At 41.1% G+C, this 20,793-nt stretch overlaps 1 protein-coding gene across 4 annotated transcripts; it reads right to left on the reverse strand.

The window, feature by feature from the left end:
• Positions 1–4,312: 4,312 nt before the first annotated feature.
• Positions 4,313–20,759, reverse strand: znf821 (zinc finger protein 821). 4 transcript variants are annotated; one of them, XM_079338810.1, is made up of 6 exons: positions 20,655–20,759; positions 12,679–12,810; positions 12,411–12,529; positions 10,783–10,875; positions 9,641–9,807; positions 4,313–8,085 (listed from the first exon to the last, which is right to left on the reverse strand). In XM_079338810.1, exons 1-6 carry the CDS (start codon positions 20,656–20,658, stop codon positions 7,128–7,130), a joined length of 1,473 nt encoding a protein of 490 aa, XP_079194936.1. In that variant the 5' UTR covers positions 20,659–20,759; the 3' UTR covers positions 4,313–7,127. The 4 variants fall into 4 exon arrangements, with proteins under 4 accessions (XP_079194936.1, XP_079194935.1, XP_079194934.1 ...); XM_079338809.1 differs by lacking the exon at positions 20,655–20,759 and adding an exon at positions 18,747–19,287 and having other exon boundaries at positions 12,411–12,526; XM_079338808.1 differs by lacking the exon at positions 20,655–20,759 and adding an exon at positions 18,747–19,277.
• Positions 20,760–20,793: the final 34 nt, after the last annotated feature.

Genomic DNA, 20,793 nt, shown 5'->3' on the forward strand with positions numbered 1-20,793 from the left:
TACAGTAGATACTTTTTTTTTTTTTTTTTTAATGAAGGGAAAATGTTTGAAGTATTGTTGTGAATATTTTTGTGGTTAGAGAGAGAGAGGAAGAAAATGATCTGCATTTTTAACTCTGTTTACAAATTAGCCAAGTTAAATGCTGCAGTTTCCTCCTTTTGACACGTTAATCCCGGAGAACTGAATCCAAAAAAATCCAAAAGGGTCAAACTTAAAACAAGTGCAATTAGACCATACATAGAATCATTTCGAGGTTTACAATCAGAAAGCATTCCTCACACAAACATTCCCATTAGAACGTGTACATCAAACTGTACCAGTTTTTTTTACTGTCATGCTCTTTGGACTGACCTCTGGGAAAACATTTGATCATTTCATGAATCAACTGATGTATTAACTTTCATTGGATGTACTCAAGATGACTTGCATGGTTGTTAACTTACATCGTGACGGATGTGTTGATGTTGTACCCCAGCACTAAGGTGTGTCCTTCCTGTCGAACCCTTGCCCGTTCTCTTGTCACCTGATGTACAGGGAAACACTCTGACAGCCTCATCTGTCAGAGCTGTCATTACTAGCAGCTTTAAAGGAGAGATTTACATTTGCTCAAGTCTTTCTTTAAAACAGTCCTCACATCCCCGTCGATGTAATCATTTCTCATATCGGCACAAAGATTTCTGTTCTGATGCAAATCCAATGAAAGATCGTGGGACGAAATCTAAAGCCAAGCTCATATAAGGCTTCAGCTGCCGCAGTTAGTCCAATCAAATGAGTGTCTCGCAGAGTTGCTGTTTTTTTTCTTTTTTTCTTTGTTTTTTTTTGCACGCAATTGATTTTTTGAGTAACTTTGTTGACACATTTTTCCTCCGTTATTATTACTACCTTATTGGTATTTGTATCAATTACAAAGCTATTGAAAATAATTTAAACAAATTGTTTTGTTGTTGGACAAATAGTTTCACGATGTATCATATTAATTGTAAGATGTTACATTAGCTTAAGATTTACTACTGTAGATAAGCAAGTCCACATTGTCTTACTCAGAATAAGAACGAGCTTTAGGGCCAGGCACGTGTGCACGCACGACTCATTTTACTCCAGCTAGCTCTGCTCTCGATGTCACGCGTTTAAACTGTACTATGCTGTCCAACTGGTATCCCACTGCAAACGTGGCGTGGTTACAGTGAATGATCTTGAGTGATTATAACTTGTGAAACAAGTTTGTTTGCTGTTAAGATGGACTTGAAAAACTGTCAATCTATCCTTCAAAATGCTTTGGAATTAGAAATCAGTAAAAACATTTATGTTTACACAAGAACACATCCTGACATCACAAACTTCACCACACTGCATTTTTGTTCCATGCATTAAGCAATAGACATAACCCTGAAAACATTTCATTTGTCTCGGTGTTTCTATGCAGAAAACTCAGTATTGTAACTTCTTTGTCTTAAGTATGGCTCCAGGGCCACGTTGGCTGATGCAGTCACCCCCTCCCCCCCCCCCTCCCCCCGATGTCTGGTTAAAGGATTATTCTAAATAGGAATTCACAGCAGTATTTTATTTTGCGTAGTAGATTTGCTTCTCGTAGTTCTTACTTGGTCTCTTCCTACCTGAAGCCCACTGCGGAGTCTCAGATCGGTAAACTTTTATCCTCTCTTTTGGTGCCACACAGTCGGAGCCATATCACTCAAGACCGGTGTCAATCAGATTGTTGTGCGTTGTCTTGATTTGTTTTGGCACTTCAGCCATTTCTTTTAGGTCAACATGCATTTGGGCTTTAAATGGTGCATGCAGTGCCACCTGTGAGTTTACCTCCTGTTCATTCTCACAGCAAAGACCATCCTGTTCTTTCTGCCCTCTGTTCTGAGCAGTTTGTGCCGCCATGTTTAACAGGAAACAAAAAAAAATCCACAAAGATGTCACATGAATCCTCTTCACATTACTGAGTCTGTTGCTGTAAGTAATTGCACTAAAAGCCCTCTTTCACAGTGTTTTTATTTGATTTGATAAAAGCTGTAGGTTTATTGAAGATATTCAAAACGTTAGAGCACACAGAATCATGGAGTTAATGCAGGTTGTGTGTTTCTGTAGATAGTTTTTGTTTGTATAGATGGCTTTGGTAACGCATGTCAATATTGCCTTAAATTCTGCTTTGTACAGTATGTGAAATAATGGAATAACGCTTCTGGTAAACTTGGTGTTCCCTTTTCAGGCTGTACAAAAGAAAATCAGAAATGTCAAGCCGTGACATCCACTTTGTCTTTTGGTTTTGTTTTTTTTTCATCATGTATTGCGTCACAGTTCTAATGTTTTCTGCTCATACTTAGCTTTTTTTCTTTCTTTTTTTGATGTGGGGAAGTGAAGTAAATGGAAGCTTTTCTCTGCACTTTTTTACAATACAATGCCAAGAGTGTCTGCAATGGAGGGGAGTCCATTAAGTCCACATATAGACAGACATGCACACATCTGTTGTTTTCTAGTTGCTCACGATCAGTAGTTTTGTTTTCTTTTTTTATAGATATCTTGCATTAATGGATTAATGGTTTGGTGTCTTGTGCATTGACCGACAGTCTCTGGACAAGAGAAGTTGGGTTTGAATAAATGGAGATGGAAAAGCTGCATAAATCAGATAGCTTTCCATTGATAGTAATTTACTGGTTTGTTTTGTTTTGTGATGTTGACAGTGGGATTTTTTTGTTTTGTTTTAATCTGTGTGAACAACTTCCTATAGTTTAATCCATTTTTGAACTGCAAAGGTGAACGGAGGACGGTTTCGGTGCAGCTGATGTCATATGAATTCAGGAGAATGAGAACGGTTTCAAGTTTTAAAGAAGTCTGTGTATTTTCAGATTTGATGTACATTTTTCGGCACAAGGTGACACTGCTTTTCATGTGACATGTTAACTCTTCTAAACAGAGAACAGCGTCTTTTCTTAAACATGCCTAAATCTGCAAAATATATGCAATGATGTAAATGTAACATTCAATCCTCAAGTATAATCCAGGTTGTATGAACTTTGTATAGTGAGTTTTAATATTGTACGGCCGTACCAATATGTATTGATCTTTTATCAGAAGCCTTAGAGTTGTTGACCGAAAGTGCTCCCTTAGAATACCCTACACCTACCTGACTTTAACAAAGCATTAATATCTCTATTTTGTTGCATTCTTATTTGTACCGTTTTGAATAAAATAGATTTGTACTGTATATTTGTACCTCTCTGTGAACTACTTAGGGCGGTCTTTGTTTTTGTTTTTTTTGTTTTGCTGTTTTAATTTCTATGTACTTTAAGGACACAAAGATATTGTATTTTTATTGTTACAGCTAACTTGGAGACATTGCATTTATCATGTTTGTTAAGTAAACACAATATAATATATATATACAAATATAAATATAAACTATTATCCAACCTGTGTACTGTGTTTCTTTAGCTGCAGTTATGCATTTCTTTTATGCTGAATCTTAAATGTATCACGATAAAATTATTGCTGGAAGAGTTCATGAGATCTTTTAGCATATCTTTACGTCATTGTGAATTTTAACATTAGAAGTGTCTTAAGCTTATTGCACCTAAAGTAAAAACAGAACTCATAAGGCTGCTAAATAATTCCTGTTGGAACATTTCATGACTAAGATTAGCTGAGAAGACAGATCAGTACTTAAACTACAGCCGAGTAAATTAAGCAAATATCTTGTGAGGTCAGTGGAATAAACCTCTGGCAGTCCTAGCCAATCACAGTGAATTGAAGTTATAGAAGAAATCAAGAAAGGTAACATATATTCATGTTTCCTAGTATGGATTAAAAATAATGTTCTTGGTTTGGATTTCTCTCCAAAATGTACAGTAACTTTTTTCGAGGGATCTTTTCTAAAAAAAAAAAAAAAAAAAACATTTGAAATGATCAGTTCAAGTCAGTCAAAATCAATGTCAGAGCTAGTCAAACCAAATTGAATTCAAGTGGTTAAATAAAGACCAAAATAATTCTATAACAGTTAATTGGAATATGTTATTTTAGACAAATTCTGTAGAAATTTAACATTGGTTAAATGACACTTTTAGCTGTTTCAAAGGAAATGTGTTCATATCTTTAAATATGGCGTAAATTCAATACCCATTTAAATGAACCAGTACAAACACTTCCCTCACAGAAGAGCTCTTACAACAAGACTTCCAAATAATCTAAAATAACTTTTTTTAACTCTTTTTGTAAGACCCATGGGTTTGACATGTTTGTATCCATCAAAAACACATTTATTTTTGTGTTTGAAACAAAGGAGAAGGGGAAACAATACTGGACACAACCATTTCTGTAAAATCATTGTTTATTTCCACATTCTTTACCAGGTTTCATCATGGTCTGTACATCTGTTAATCCAGTAACAGAGGATGCATCCCTCAAAGTGCCATCCGGTGAGGGTGCTCTGATACAACAAGCTAAATGTTCTCGTTAGCAGTTTAGCTCATTCACCTGGCCTTGATCAGAGGCTTATTTTGTAAACATGGACATAGAGAGAACATCCTGGTAGAATTACTATAGAAAGGCCAACATTTTTCTTTTGATTACACTGTATAAAACAGGCAGGCATAAACTAATAGAAGAACACAAGCTCATATTGAACCATTCTAGGACAAGTGCAGTTTCACCACATGCAGTGCTTACCTAATCCAGAGCAAAGGTACTGCTGTAAAGACCAACATCACTTCAGAGTTTAGAGTACTTCCTTTGCCATAGTATGTCAGATCGCAGCAGAAGTCACCGTTTTCTGTCGCGTTCGTTCTCATCGTCGGATGAAGGGGATCACAGCAATTTCAAAGAGCAAATTGTGAGAATACCCAGTATTCATAGTCTGAGAAGAGGGAAAATTACACCTGAAGACTTTGTTGAGAACACTGATCTGCCCTTGTTACACTTTGTTATGAATCTGATGGCAGTGAGACCCTGTTGCTTTAATGTGCTGAACTAGTAACAAAAAAACCCCCCCAAACATCTCATGTTTCTAGAAAAGTCACAACTGTTTAAAACCGTCACATGATGAATCTATAAAGGAGTCTTACGGAGCAGGGTGTTGTCAAGGCTCTGGGCCCACCTCACTGAGTTAAATTGCCTGAGAAGCTTAAACTCTTTACATTGAAGTCTGTGGAAATGAAAGTTGTATTCTGCATAGATTCAGCAAAAAGTGAATTAATTTCCCTCGGAATAAATAACACATCTGTTGCATAGAGGTTTGACGCACTCCTAGAAAAGACTTTAAAATCCCTTTGTTAAATATGCTCTAACAAACAGTCAGGTAGATTAACGTCTTGTCAAGGAGTGACTCAAACAGAACCAGTACCTGTTCTCATCATTGAGATCCTGTGCAGACTATTTCAGAAACTGCTTGTTTGACACTGTAAATATTTGCATCTGGAGGAGTGAAGTCAAGAAAATCTGAAGGTAGCCTTACAGGCAGAAAATAAAAATAAAAAAACCCCCCCAAAGCATCCAAACATGGACTCTAATTTAAACATCACACTTTTTTTTTATACCACTGACGGCAACAAAAGAAGTTCCAAACACTTTCACAAGAAAAATATATTCACATCATATTGCATAAATATGTGCTGGAATGAGGTTAATGAAGATATATTAATAAATTGTCCCAGTATGGGCTGTATGCGTCAGTGAAACTAGCCCCTGTGCTCAGTAACATATGGGGAAATAAAACTGGTGTAAAATGAGTTCCTTTATTATATGAATAAATAAATATCTTACACCTATTATGCTGACGGATAATTTATATCTAACCCCAGCTTAAATGGTTCAGGTTACATTAACTTAAGGTACGGCAGCTTTAATAACCATTTTTAATGCTACAAAAATTGCATCTGTAAATGAGCCTCTAAATAACAATAAAAACACAATCTGATGCTTTACTTCTAATGAGGAAATCACTGTGTGTCTGTGGGCAGAATTCAAGTAATGTGACAAATTCTGTTGTCAACAAGTAACATACTAGGAACTGTCATTGTAACCACTTAATGAGCATGTGAGTACAATGTTCCTGTTGATGAGCCCAAAACATAGTAAAGAGGTAACTAATGTATTGTACAGTACAATAACCAGCAGCACAGACTGTGTTTATGAGCCAAAGAAATGCTCTGTAACACAAAGTCAAAACAAAAAGCAGAAATGACATTGGCAAAATATTGTTAGTGTAACAATGCCGGATAAAGAAACATTTCGGATATTGGCAAAGAGAATGTAAAAAAGGTTGAATGCGTTGAAGTTGTACAACTCGAGAGGTGAGGGGGGGAATGTTGCTCAACATGAGGCGCATTCAACAGGACAAAACATTCAGAGGTTAGGAATAAAACCCGAGAGATCAACTCGTGTTTATATACCAGATGCTCCCGTGGATGTTTGTGTCCTGTTCAAGTGCCTGAGCGATAAATGCAAACTGTTGAAAAACGATCTGCGTCCTCTGTAGGAGTGAACAGTTTATAGAGAGCTTTGGAAGCCTGGAGTGTGAACGCTGTAAGCCACAAGACAGATGGCGCCACCACGACGCCGGCTGAGGTAGTTTGAGTGAATATGAATTTCCCAGGGACCCACGGTGGCAGCTTGAAGAGAGAGGTGTAGCTACCAGTAAAGTAAACTCGGGTCACTGGGCAGGAGGAGTAGACCAGAAAGGAGGGGTGTGGGGTGGGCTGTAGCTACAGAGTCCCCCCCCCCCCCTCCCCCCTCCCCCTCCCCCCTCCGCGCGCTTCTGTCACTGAAGGTCAATGTGCAAAAAAGGTTTGTTTTTCCTCGAAGGAAGTAAAATTGCCCCTATTAGAATGAACTGTGTTAAAATCTGCTCGTCCACTGAAGGACTGATAAATCTCTTTACAACATGCGATTACATCATCATCCATACAACATGAAACATTCTTAACCCTGTTCCCAAGGTTTTTCTAGACTGTAATAAATTAGGAATTGATGCAGTTTTTGCTGTACAAAGCAGTTTGAGTGTCACACTCATGGACACAGAGGAGGCTGGAAGGGAAGGAGCCAGGAATGGTTCTCAGTGACCATGGCAGACTGATGGCATAGTGCAGAGGTTAAAGATGCTGCAAGAAGCCAGAGTGTTCCTGGTCCGCTTAGGGCAGCTTCATGAAGAGGCCGTTATCCATGGAAGGGACAGGCATGGGGCAGGGGAACTGAAAGAGGCTCATGTCTGCTGTGAGGGCAGCCATCGCAGCGGGATCGTGCTCTATCTGTGTCCTCAGAGCGGGGTCGATCTTCTCCAGACGTCGCTTGATCCTCTTCGCCTCTCTCTCGCGGATGAGCCTGGCCTGCCTCTTTTCAGGTGTCTCGTTGGCCCTCTTCATCCGCATGGCTTCCCTGTCTCTCTGCAGTCTGCGCGCCCGCTGCTCCTCGGACTCCTGCATCCTCTGCATGCGCTTCGCCTCTCTGTCCCGCAGCCTCCTCATCTCCCTCTCCTCGTCCGTCTCGCACGCCCGCTTGTTCTTCTTGGCCGTGCGCTCGCGCTCCAGGCGCTGCACGCGGGCCTCCAGTGGTTCGTTCTTCCTGCGCAGCGCCCATTTTCTCATCGGCGACTGGGCGTCCACCAGCTGCTGGTAGGCCACACAGCTGTTGCACACCAGCAGCACGCCAGCAGGATACACTGGCATGGGGCTTAGGATGTCAGGGATGGGAGGAAGGCTGGAGGAAGAGTTTAAAGCATCAGGGATTGATGCAAGTGAGGGCCCTTCAGAGAGGAGACTGTCAGGTAGTGAGGGAAAGGAAGATCCTTGGTCAGAACCTGTGCATGGTCCAGATCCCGGGCCATGACATGATCGCGGGCCTTGACACTGGCTCGAGATGTGGCTGGGTCCCTGGCAGGTACGGGGGGCTTGACAGAGGTGTGGGTTGAGGTCAGGTGCTTGACAAGGGTGGGGGCCCTGGCAGGAGCTGGGACCAGGTCCGTGGCAGGAGCAGGAGCCAGAGCCGGGGCTGGCGATGGGGCTGCTGGAGAGGGAATGAGTCAGGGAACAGCTGTCCCTCCCACTGCTGACATCCATCCTGGTTGTGTCAAGCACGTCTTTGAGCCTCTCCCTGAGGAAACACAAGGTAATGGTTAGAGTCATACAGAACCTTTCATAAGTCCAGGGGCCTCTTTGTTTAGTATCTCCTTTTTATCTTTAGATCTCTCCATCCTTCACAAACTAAGTGTCTGATTTAGGCTAAATTTTAAACGCTTCTGTGAAAATTGAATATTGCCGTTATCTGCTTGGGTTGGGTTGGAGTCCCAGAACCAGCTGTCTGAGGGAGGCAGTTCTCTATAGTCCTTCTCGAGACGAGGGCTTTATTATGGAGCACGTAAGGGCCACTTTCCTTTCTTTTCAATGGTTATAACATTAAATGCTCTTTTAATCGTTGTCAACAGGCATTGGTTTAATTATGCTCTGCATTCATTATATGGCGTTTTCCATTTTATCGAAGACAGATTCAGCAAAAATTCAGCATGACGAGTGTCAATTTAATAATTTGTCCCATGTTTTAAGACGTTAGTTTACGAGAGGAGCAGAGAACTCGCAACCATAAAGAGAAATAGGTTCTTTAACCGAGTCCAATATTTTATGCCAAATTTGAATTGGGATGTCTAATTTGGTGTTCCTTCTGATGCCATGAAAAGCCTTTCTTGAGGTTGTTCCATTGTTGGAACATTATAATGTTTATATTCTGGTTCGATTCGCTGATAGACAGATGCTGAGATAGGAGCTCAAGGTCATCTCAACAGCAGGCACTTGACTTCAGTGTCTAACAGGGCGATGCCAGCTGCTGCAGACTCTTCTAATTCCCTTTCCAATTCATTGATGTGAACGTTGAAAAAGATTGGATTTAAGTTGCGTCCCTGTCTAACCCCCCGGCTTTGGGGGCCTTATACTGAGAGCTCTTCTATTCTTCTCTTTTGCCTTTTCAAAAAAAAAAAAAACATTTTGGCTCTCTTCTGTTTTCTGCATGTATCATGCAGCTTTACTTTGCCAGTGTGGCTCACATTTCAACATAGAGGTAATTACTCAGTAACATGCACGTTTAGAGCCATTAAAACTGTCATTTCATTACTTATTGTATTCACCCCTTATGTTTTGCATCCTGCCCATTGTCACTGATCCACTGATTGTGTTTCTGTTATCCATAATGACTTTTCAGACAATATATCTTTTCAAGGAATTGATCACCTTTTTAGAACTACTCCTTTCTGACTGACTTTCATTTTCTCAAGAGAAAATACAAGTCTCATCTACAAAATCATGGTGCTTGTTGCCTATTTCTACCGCCTGCTGTAGCTCGATGAATCCATAGCTCTAGTTTGGAAGAGGACCAAAATAATCAGAATCTGATCTGTAACAAAATAGAAAACATTTCACTACATATGCTTTATTACTTCCTCGACCTACATCACAAACTATAGGGGCTTGAAATAACATGACTTTAAGACAACGGCTTGATAATTGATGGTCTTCTATAATAATGAAAAATAAAAAAATACTGAAAAGTAGAAAACGTACTTTCAGACCATAACACCGTGGAGACATCAGTGAGCCCCTCCCTTTGTATAAGTGTGCAAAAGACCCGAGACAAGAAAGCCACTAGACGTGAACTGAACCTGTTAAAGTTGTTGGTGTCTGTGAAGCGCGCGCCGCAGACAGCGCAGTTGGAGAGGCGGTCCTCGGAGTGGATGAGAAGATGCCGTCCAAGAGAGCCAGGCGAACTCAGGGCTCGCCCACACACTGGGCACACATAGCTCTTGGTGTTGCTCATCATAGTGGTGTGCTGTTCAGGACGAGAAAAACTCAAAATCAGCGCAACATTAAGATAATAAATGTCTCCTTGCTGCGGTGGGTTTAAAAACAAGATTAGAGCTGAAACAAACGGGTCAAAAAAGCATAACCTTGCCTTGCTTTAGAGCACAATGAAGCTGTTAGGCACAGTGTCTCAATATATCATCTACCAGAGGGATAATAACAGAAAGATTCTCTTCCCCTCTCTATTTCTCTGCAGAGCGTAGAGGCTTCTTACAATAGTGATATGTGAGAGAGAGAGCGAGACAAAATAAGAGATAGAGATTGTTAATAATAAACAGATAAAATAATCTTGACGAAAAAAAAAATCCCCACATGCTGCTGGGCTATAGGGTCATGAGAACGATCATATCATCGAGAGGTAGCGGTGACATCAATCTTTGACCTCAGTCGGTGTGTTCGTCTTCGAGTCCGAGTGGACACAACCAGAACTCTTGCCTTCACAAATTTCACTTCAAAATGGAACTGACTGGGTATAAAATGCCATTGCTCATCATTTTATCAGATCACACCTTTATTTTTAATTAAGTATTTATCACAGTGGCCTGGACCTTTGATCACTACAATCTAAAGAGTTCATCCCTGGGACAGAGCAAAATGTAAAGAAGATTGTTTCACTGTGTTCCAGGAATGGACAGATGGATGGACAAACAGACAGATGGACCACATAATGCGTCCAGCCATGACTGTCTACAGCACAGTGCAGACTGTTGAGACTCCTGTATACTCACACGACGATGTAAGCACCAACTTGGATGGTACTAGTCAACACCTTCTCCCTCAGCCTAGTAAAAAGTACTTACTCTGAATAAGCTCCTTAGGGGGCTTTAAAGGTGATGACCCACCACTCGCTTATTAGAAACAGACTTCAATAAAAGGATCTCTTTCTGCTTTGTTTTCATGGAAGGGTGCTGGATTAGGACAGACGAGACGATGTCTTTCTCACCTGGTAGACATGTGAGATGAGCTTCTCCGGGCTGCTGAAATCCAGCGGGCAGAGAGGACAAATAAAGTTGTGTTCTGCCCCTTCCTCGCTCTCCTGGGGAAAACAAATCACCGTTAAGAACAATCTCTGCTTTTTTACTTCATTTTCTTAAACAGTCATGGATCAGGGATGCTGCACACTATTTAGCACTCTTTCAAAGAAAAAGTCTTTTGTTTTTGGAGCGTTCCGGAAGTCTTTATATGACAGGAGAGTGGGTGAATTAAAAAGTGAGTGGGGAATGACCTGGACTCGAACCCAGGCCACCCACTTGCTGGACTGTATCATTCAAACAGTGAGGTAAGACCACTAATTACAAACTGTCTCATAATCATTTTCCTATTCCATGACCACTCCTTGTAATTTTCATCTCGAGGCTAAGTTTTCTTGAGCTTGTATTTCACCATCTTCCTCTTGTGTTTGTGAATGTGTATGAAATATGCTGCCGTAGAATTGGCTGTGAATTGTCGTACGAAAAATAAAAAGATTAAAAAAAAGAAATATAAAAGATCCCATAAACGGGAGTATAATTATTATTCAAGTGGATTTATTGTCTTTTCAAAACAACTCATAAAAACCATCCATCAATGTCCAAAACCCACCAACCCTGCAGGCAGATACATGACACCGTTTCTGATTATAGATCAGTCCAGTGCTGATAGACCTGTCAACTATGTAACAGTGTGACATGAGAGCAGCGTGACACGGTGTACACAACTAATACATTTAATTGTCACTACAGCGTTTAGCTCCACCTTTTAGGGTCGGATCGATATACTTGGCACCCCAACAGAAGGGTACCAAAAAGTAGGACGGTACGGGTCGGTAATTTGGGGATCTTTCGCGGCTTGAGTTTTTGGAAACGCCACAAAATGCCAAGACGAACCGAACTGAACCACTTGATGGAAACGGGGGCTTAAGATACATCTGAATATATACAGAGTGACAATCTGCTAATAATACTGATAATTAAGGGGAATTACCTAATCCTTTGATGTATATCTGAGTTTTAAGTGAGCCATGACATCACTGAATATTGCCGACTGCAGCCGTGGTTCGAAGGCACATTATTACACATTAACAAAAATGAAGGTCTCATATTAGGCTATGAAGACGAAGGAAGTATTCCGACTGGTTCATCAGTCAACTAACATTTGAAGTGCGCTATGCTGATGTGTGAAATTGTGTAAATGAGCAAAATTCTCACAGGCCCCAGTGACTCACTCAGTGACATGATGCTGTGTGCTGTCACAGATGTGACTCACACACAAGCTGAATATTTTCAAACAGAAGGTCCAGGCTCAAAACATATTGCCGAGTACCGCTGGCATTATGTAGCTCTTTGCTGTTTCTCTTGGTGGTAGAAGTTTTAATACAAGTAACAAGTTGTCAAACGGCGCAGAATTTCCCAACAGTGATTGATCCCAAAAGATTTGGCTACTAAGTCAAAATACCAGTTTTATCTTCTTCTTTCACAATTTGTGTGTTAGATTTTAATTTACCGGACAAATCCAACTTTCTGTTACAGTGGCTCTAAAGAGAACGAAACACTGCGTGTATGTTAGATACATGAGATTCTTTGCTCCCCTCACCTCTTTGACACCGTCTCCCAGTAGACGGCACTGTGATCTCTTGGTGGTCATGTGGTCGTCCGCCGAGGTGTTGGAGGATGAGTCTTCTCCGTGGATGTCAGGGTCGCTATCGCTGTCTTCTATGGAGGCAAACACAGCCCTATCAATACAGACAAGACGACAGAGCAGAGAGCAGGCCTTACTCTCACTAACACTCGTCAGTCCGAGCGTGGACGCCCTACAGTCCATCCACTACTTCCCCGCCCCGCCCCGTCCCTCCATACTCTACCTGAGATGCTATCCTGCTCTTGGATTTCCTGGGAGTTGTTGCTGCAGCATTCACTGTCTTCGGTGAATTCGTCCCTGCCGTCCATATTAATAGTGTGCTGTATTCCTGTGATGCCTGAAGTGTGGAATGGCCCTGGTGAAAACAAGAGAACCGTACCGTTAGTAGGAACGATATCGTCGCTCTGACTCGTGTGGTAGATGAACAAATTGCATATTTAATGAAAAAAGAAATCCATCGCTCTGAACTGATTTCTCTGCCAATTTGACGAACTGTACAATAACCCATGACCACTTCAAAACTATTCACTGTAGCACTTAAGACATGAATATAATGTGAACCAAAGTTCAGTGGTCAAAGAAGAAGTTCAAAGCACGAGAAAGAGAGAAGGAAGAAGAAGACAGCAGGTGTCGTGGAAAAATACTGTCTGTCCATCGTCCTCTTTTGAACTTAGAAGACTTAGATGTTTGTTGCATCATTTGGCACCTGTCTCTCTGCGTGGCCTTGCCTGCATCTCACACATGGACTCTTCTACTTCTTGTTCTCCGAGAACAAAAAAGTTCTGGAGTTACAGTTTCAGCTTTCATCGTGCACGGGAGTTTTATTTAAAAAAAAAACTTGCATGAAGAACAAACTGACATTACAGCCTACTATTGCCTTAAAAGGGATTCATCTATGAATGAGATTAACCACCTGACGGACAGGCAACGAGCCCCAGACCGATGACAACATGTGACTCATGTATATGTAATACACTGGACCTATAACCTGTGAATGTATGAATATGTTCCGCAGCCGGGACAATCCCTGGGAATCAGTCGCAGCTGATGTTACTTTTGTAGCTGATCACCTTTTTTACTATATGCAATAAAATACATGAGGACAAACTGCTTGGCTTGAGATGTCAAGTCAGCAAACAGAAAAATCAGAGGTGACGCATGACCAGAGAGTGAACAAGCACATTCATCCTGCACTTTACGTCACAGTCTGCATTCTTCAAGTGATCAGAATAGATGTATAGTCATATTGTTTTCCTGGGCTATGCACTTCATATCTATCGTGTGTTACCCACTAATCCCATCCCTAACTATTATGAAGAGTGTTTGTAGTGAGCACAATGAAGTGTTCTGCTGCAGCAAAACAAAAAGAAAAAGAAAACGTTACGAGTCCACTTGACGTGCATATTTGTATGCAGCAAGCTAAAAAATAATAATAATTTGATATATTCCTTTAAAACAATATAACTTGAACCCCTGGCAGATATTTTACCATGCTGCTGTGTTAATGCTCATCACATATCTTAGACCACTTCAACCAGATGCATAACTCAGTGTATTATCAAATACTGAATGTGCTGCATTTCCAAAATACACAAGTTCATATTTACCAGAAAATGCACAACATCAAAATGTGCATCCACGTGATGACATCCTTATTTAATGAAGGTTCGATGGGAGAAGAGACAGCATTATTTGTTTCAGAAAAGCTGTGGTGACGTTTTTTTTTACATGACCGTGAACTACTGGAGGCAGCTGAATAATAAAAGAGCGATCAGGCCTTTTCTCTGTCCCGAGTTCAAAGAAGGTTTCTGTATGACAGCAGCTCCTGTAACCTGTCACAGACAGGCGCACCATGACGCCGTCATTTGATAGAATACTTCGAAATGCATCTCAACATATTGAAATAAACTAAGTCTAATGTAACACAAAGCCCGCCTTTATACCCATACACAGCATCTATCACGTATCTTTTATCTCCATAGCAACACGGAGACAGTGTTAACTCTCATCACATGCCAGAAAAATACAGGAATTTTTCATCTAATATTTTTGTCCAAAGCAGATTAGATATCAGGCCTCTGCTTAATCTCAGGACTTTATTACTACCGGTATTTGATTTAGCACAGATGGTTCAAGGTGTTAAACTAGGGGGCGAAATTTAAACCATGAGCCAAAATGTACACATCAAAAAAACAGCTCATTCCCGGGTTCATCATTTACACAATTGGACATTTTTTCTCAAACTTTCCGAGACCCGCTAAAGATGGTGGGACGACATCCAGCATTCGCCCTGCTTTCCCACGAAGCATCCAACACAAAAAACATAATGACAACTAAGCCGGCGAGGGGAACACACTCACACACGAGCGCACACACAACTTCATTTGCATCCCAACCCCCCCCACACTTTTTTCCCACACACGTACACACTAAGCAAAGATAACATGCTAGCTCTGTTCGACTGCCATGCTGCAGTCCCATGGGGGAAGCAGCCTGCACTCTTTTCCTCTACAGCTAACTGCCTTTCTACTCGCTCGCTCGCTCTCCCTCTCTCTCTCAGTACCGCCCACACACTGAACAGCCTGGCTCACCCTCTGTCCTCCCTGCTTGTATGTAGCGCTGTTTACTTCCATATCTATACCATCAGCTCTGAGGGGGAGGATGAAGCTTCATACCATTACAGCCCATATGTGACTCATTTCACTCGTTGTGATGCCACTCTGTTGTTTTATTAAAATCCTGTGGGTTCGAAGGAAGTCTTTGAAACGTTCTCTTCGTTACCACGACTCGGACGTGCAGACCTGTATTTGACAGCCAACGCTCCTTTCTGAAATTCACAAGCGAGCTCATCCTCCTCCAGACAGCTCCGTGTGCTTTCTCTCCATTTAACCAGATCACAGTTGGGATAGAGATCCTGACTTTAGTTACCCGAGACTGACAGAAGCACTTACAACTTTTTGGTTTGGTTTTTTTGACGCAATCCTGAGGTATCGCGTGCCCACGCTCTCACCGTCTGTCCCCGTGTATGAGCTAAACAGAAGTGTAATCTTTAGAGTATGGTTTGGCACTGTAGTGTGTTTTGCTTGTGGGGAGAAGTTCGGGTTTAAACCCTGTTTGGGAACTTTTCCCATAGAAATCAAAGAATTCATTGGAAGTAGAAGAGTGTGACGGCGTGTTGAACTATGAACTACTACAACAAGCTGGCTTCACGGCACATAGCCAATGATTGATGTGTGAGAGATACCCATCCCCCCACTGCTAGTGCTATGTCTGTACATCTGTCTCTCCTCACTCCCTTCCTCCCCCCCCAGCCTCCCTCAGTCTCTGCCACTGTGATGTTATCTCTGAGTCTGTGTGTCTGTAGGCAGGAGGTGACGCAGTGTCTGACTGAATCCAGACAAAGAGACAAAACTCATCAGCCAACAGACACAGAAAAGGGAGAGACAAGAGGAGGAGGAGGAAGAAGAATGGGGGGGGGGGGTTAGGGGTTGGAGGGGGAGCGCGCAAAACAAAACAGACAAAAGATAGAATGCCAAAACTCTGCTCAAACACCGAGCAATGGGGGTCCTGTTGAATTCAAAGCCCCCCGTCGTCTCTTTTCAGACCCTTCCAAAAACACACACACACATGCAGACACACAACACGTCTGTATGTGCAGGAAGTGATGGGGGGGGGGGGGGGGGGGCCCTGTCTTCCATCCACACACATGAACCAAGGATGGTGGGCCAGACGTCTGATCGATACTCGCTCTGATTAACCGGTGACATGCCATTACAGAGAAGACAGTGATATGAATAACCTGTTTTCACCGTGGAAGACTTTCTCTGTTGAAAGACAGGGACCAACATGTAAAGAAAAAGACGTTTTGCATGCTTATGTATGTTGAGCTTTTGATCCGAGCCACAAGACAAGCAACACCTGTGTCATCTGCCGCACCTGAGAGAGAAACAGCCCGAGTTTAAGGTCATTAAAGTTCATGTACTTGACACAGATGGTGTATAAAAAAAAAAAAAGTCACTGAACTGTGGTCCAGTACATAGAAATGATAGGCTCTGGATATATCGTCAAGCTCCTTTCATAACTAATGCTTGTTCTTTATTGTTAGAAAAACGTTCTGTTGACCTCAAACCTGAAAGACACGTCCATTTTTCTCGAGAAGACCTGCACCACCTCCAGTCCTGATGAACTTTAATAATGCTTTTACTTCACTCGTTTCTGTACGTCAAACCTAAAGGAGGACCACAAATAGCTAGGCAGACAGCACTGTTGTGTTATTGTCTGGAATTCCCTTTGTGTGTGTGCGTGTGTGTGTGTGTGTGTGTGCGTGTGTCAGCCCGCCTGCCTGTCAGACTGACTCCATGCCTGTCTGGTCTGTCAGTCTGTCTGGGCTGACGCTCTCAGGGGGGGACAGCTCTGTGTATGCAATTCATACCTCACAAGTAAAGACAGGTAGAACAATCAAGACAACACAGAGGAAGGTCAGCTATGAAGCCTCAACACACACTTAAGTGACACGACTGAAGGTGCAGCTTGTCCGTCCAAAGGTTTGCATTTTGTGACGCAAACTTTTACCACTAACAACACAACCTTGTATCAGGCCCTCCTGAGCACGTGTAAAAGTGTCACGGAGCAGCAAATGAGCTCATTAGCTCGCAGGGATTAGCGCAGCCAAGTGTAAGATGTATTTCAACGACACTTTAGACAAACTATGTTTAGAAAGGAGGGCTGCAGGCGGCGCACAGAACTTCAGCAGATTACACCGCGAAATCGCCTTTCTGAGGACTGAGACATGTTTAATATGTCCGCACGCTGTCCATCAGAAATGATTTGATAAACGGGTGACTTCCTCGAACCAATTAAAAAAAGTCAGCAGTTTGGTGAAGGAAATGGCCAGCTTTAAATGGATGCAACACCACATATTAATGATTGACAACTAAAACCAGACCTGAATGATGTGAGAACTATATATGTGTGTGTGTATATATATATATATATATATATATATGTGACAAACAAATTAGGACTCACAGTTTGTCTCTTTCCATCTGCTGTTAGTCATGTTTAACACAATATGTGTGTTTACAACATGTCTCTCTGAATCAGAAATCAACAGAACATCCAAACTGGCACCAGTTAATCCGAGCTCTTCTAATCTAAGATGATATTTATTTACACTGACTAATTGGTTTATTTCTCTATTATTGATTTGTTATGCATTTGTGTTCATCTACCATGTTGTTAAAACAATTGTAACAAACACATAAATGTGACGGTTATGACAAAAGTAAATAAATAATAAAATTTAAAAAAACGTCAAAAACTAAACAACTACAACATCAACAATAAGATGATTATCAATATCAGTTTTTATCCTTTTTTGTTCCATAACATTTTCTCTTCAGTAACTCATAACACTTTCCTGTCGTCTTGTAATGGTTCTGAGACATCGGAGCAAACTGAAATGACACCAAGCATGCAGATACACATTGAGTAAAGTTGAAAGGCTTGTCCTCTCCACTCTCATGTGATGAGACTCCAGATCTGCTTCAAATTCAAAGAAATACTCGACACCTTAAAACAAAACCTAGAAATCTTAACCATGGTTAGCTACTGGTTCTGACACACCTGAGAGGGAGGATTTTTTTTTTTTTTTAAGAGAAATGATGAAAATGTCTAATTTCACAGCCAAACACAAAACCACTTTAAAAAACAGGAACTGTTGCAAAACAGGGCCGAGATCAAGGTGGTGAGAATACACACTGAAGTTATGGAGTCTGCCAAAACAGTGAGCGCTACTTTTAAGGAAATATATTGAATATACCAAAGAATTGCCATTGAATTTGCTAAGTTTGCGAAGAGATGTCCAGCAACTTTACTCTTCTGTTTTTTTAATAATCATTGTGTACAGCTATGTCTAAAAGGTCTCTGAGCTCATTCATGATAAACAGACTAGCCTAAAGAAAGAAAGTCTTGTGCTTCATCTTCACAAAATCTACAGAACAATATGAGTTACATCTACGTCACCAATATTTCTGATTACCATGCAAACACAATCCTAAATTATATTGACATTATATTGATTATATATTAGCATATACACTATGTAAACCTACAGTTCGTGTGTGATGGTATGGAGCTACAGTGAACATTAATGCTAGAGATGCAAAGACTCGCATTGCAAAAAAAATCAGCAGTCAAACTAGAATAAACTGAATAATGTATACAGATAATGGACGTGACATGAATATAGATCTCGTGGAATAAAATGTGCCAATACCTGGAAATACCTACAGTTAACTTTGAAGGGGTTGGTCTGTTTTCGCCTTGACATATTATTGCCCACTCCCGGAAAAAAACAGGAATCTCCTCCTAATCCTGCACGGTTACCCTGAGACCAGCCCAGGTGTTTTCCGCACTGAGGGGATAGATGATGAGCGAACTAAGAAGAAGAAATGAATGGGATCCAAACGTCCCCACGATCAGCAGAGCCGGGGCCATTAACGGAGGGGGGGGTAGGGGAGTAAAAGAAATAAAAATCGGAAAAGCAAGAGTCACATTCTTGCAGACATTAAAAAAAACATCCCCGTATCCCAGTCGATCCGGGGTTTAAAATGATGCCCAAACCAGATCACAGAGAAACCGAGCGGCCCCGAGCTGCTCCGATGATCCAGAGCCGCTGGCACCCGTGCACCCACTGCAGCGATGCACGAGCTCAGCTGATCACTAACGTAAAAGCGATGAAGCCACGCCGAACAGGATTGTGGGATATGCAGGGACAATGGGGAGTTCATGCTGTAGATACTGTGATGCGTTCAGGTCGGATAGGAGAAATGACGACAATGTGCAAGACTCCTCAAGTTCTTGACATACACAAAGTTTAGAGGATATATATATATCTCACTCCCTCAATCATCTGTTTTAAAATCATATCTCAGAGTAAGTTGCATAGTAAGTTTTCTATGAAACAATTTAAATCCTCATGTCTTAGAAAATAGCCTATAATAACAATTCGAGTATAATACGTTTTGAAGACGTTAATTATTAAATCGAAAGATGACAGTACATGGATCAATGACAACACACTATCTCAGAAAAAGACTGTCAAACTCAATAGCCTACATAGACATCTGAATGCATTTAGCCTCCAACAAACAAAAAGCCTATTAATGATTGTGTAAACAAATCAATTTATATTGATTAGCTCGATCACAGGAACAAGTTGAGTCCCACCATCAATACATCAGCCAATATTAGATTTTACAACACATCCAAAAAAAAAAACAACAACAACACATTATCATCCATGTGGCCACATGTATGCATCTGTGATTGAGTTAAAGGGTTGGCAAAACGTTTCACACTACAAAACACATTTCAGTGCCCTCTGGTGGACAAATCATGAAATTATTTCGTGGCAATTTAAGGCTGAAACAAACATATCCAGTTAGGGATGAAAACTAAACCTGTGATAAACTAGTCAGCAGGTAATGAGGACTAGTGTTACATAGCCTGAAAATTGCCTGGCGCAAGTCAAAACTATGAAAAAGTGACTTCAAAAGTGTGTATTTGTTTAGACCCTGGCATGGTGCTGAATCATTAAGGTTTAAGGGTAACATTAACACCAGACAGAGACCACTTGTACAAACGTTGCTCAAAAAGTCTGGAGGTGAAGCAACATGTATGGAAACCACACTGAATCAAAGCGTAATGAATACACATAACAACATGACACTATAATGAAATTGGTGATTTATCCAGTTATGAATAAATCACTACTATAATACCAACACGAGGTGGCGCTAAATGCAAGTGTCATAACATTAGATGTAGTCGTCATCACTGACTGCCACGAGTAAACGGACCGCAGCACAACATTGAGATGGTAAAAATGTATTCCTCCGCGGGCTTTAGAGGAAAATTGCCATCTCAACAAAATAATCTCGTCTTGTCACGAAATAATTACTTAAACTGAAAGTCACATTGGACATAATTACTATGAGTCACATAGCCTGTAAAATCAACGTAGATTTTGCTGAATAGCTGGTTTTTAGATTAAAAAAATAAACCCCTACGTTAGCCTTTTATAGTTCAACGATGGAGGAGAACAGGCTCACGAGCTAGCAACTAGTAAACAAATAAAATCAGTTCCATTAACAGTTCAACCAGCTGTCTATTTTGAAAACACAATAAAGCAGTTACCCATGTTGTCCTGCAGTGAACACTGTCATATCAGGAGGGAGTCTCGATGAACTGTGATGAGGAGTCCTCTACTAACGTGACAAGCTAACGTTACCGGACGTAGATGACAAACTTCATCCGCGCTTCTTTTTCACCCAAC

The sequence above is a fragment of the Symphodus melops genome (genome assembly GCF_947650265.1).
Source record: "Symphodus melops genome assembly, chromosome: 3".
Lineage (NCBI taxonomy): Eukaryota > Metazoa > Chordata > Actinopteri > Labriformes > Labridae > Symphodus > Symphodus melops.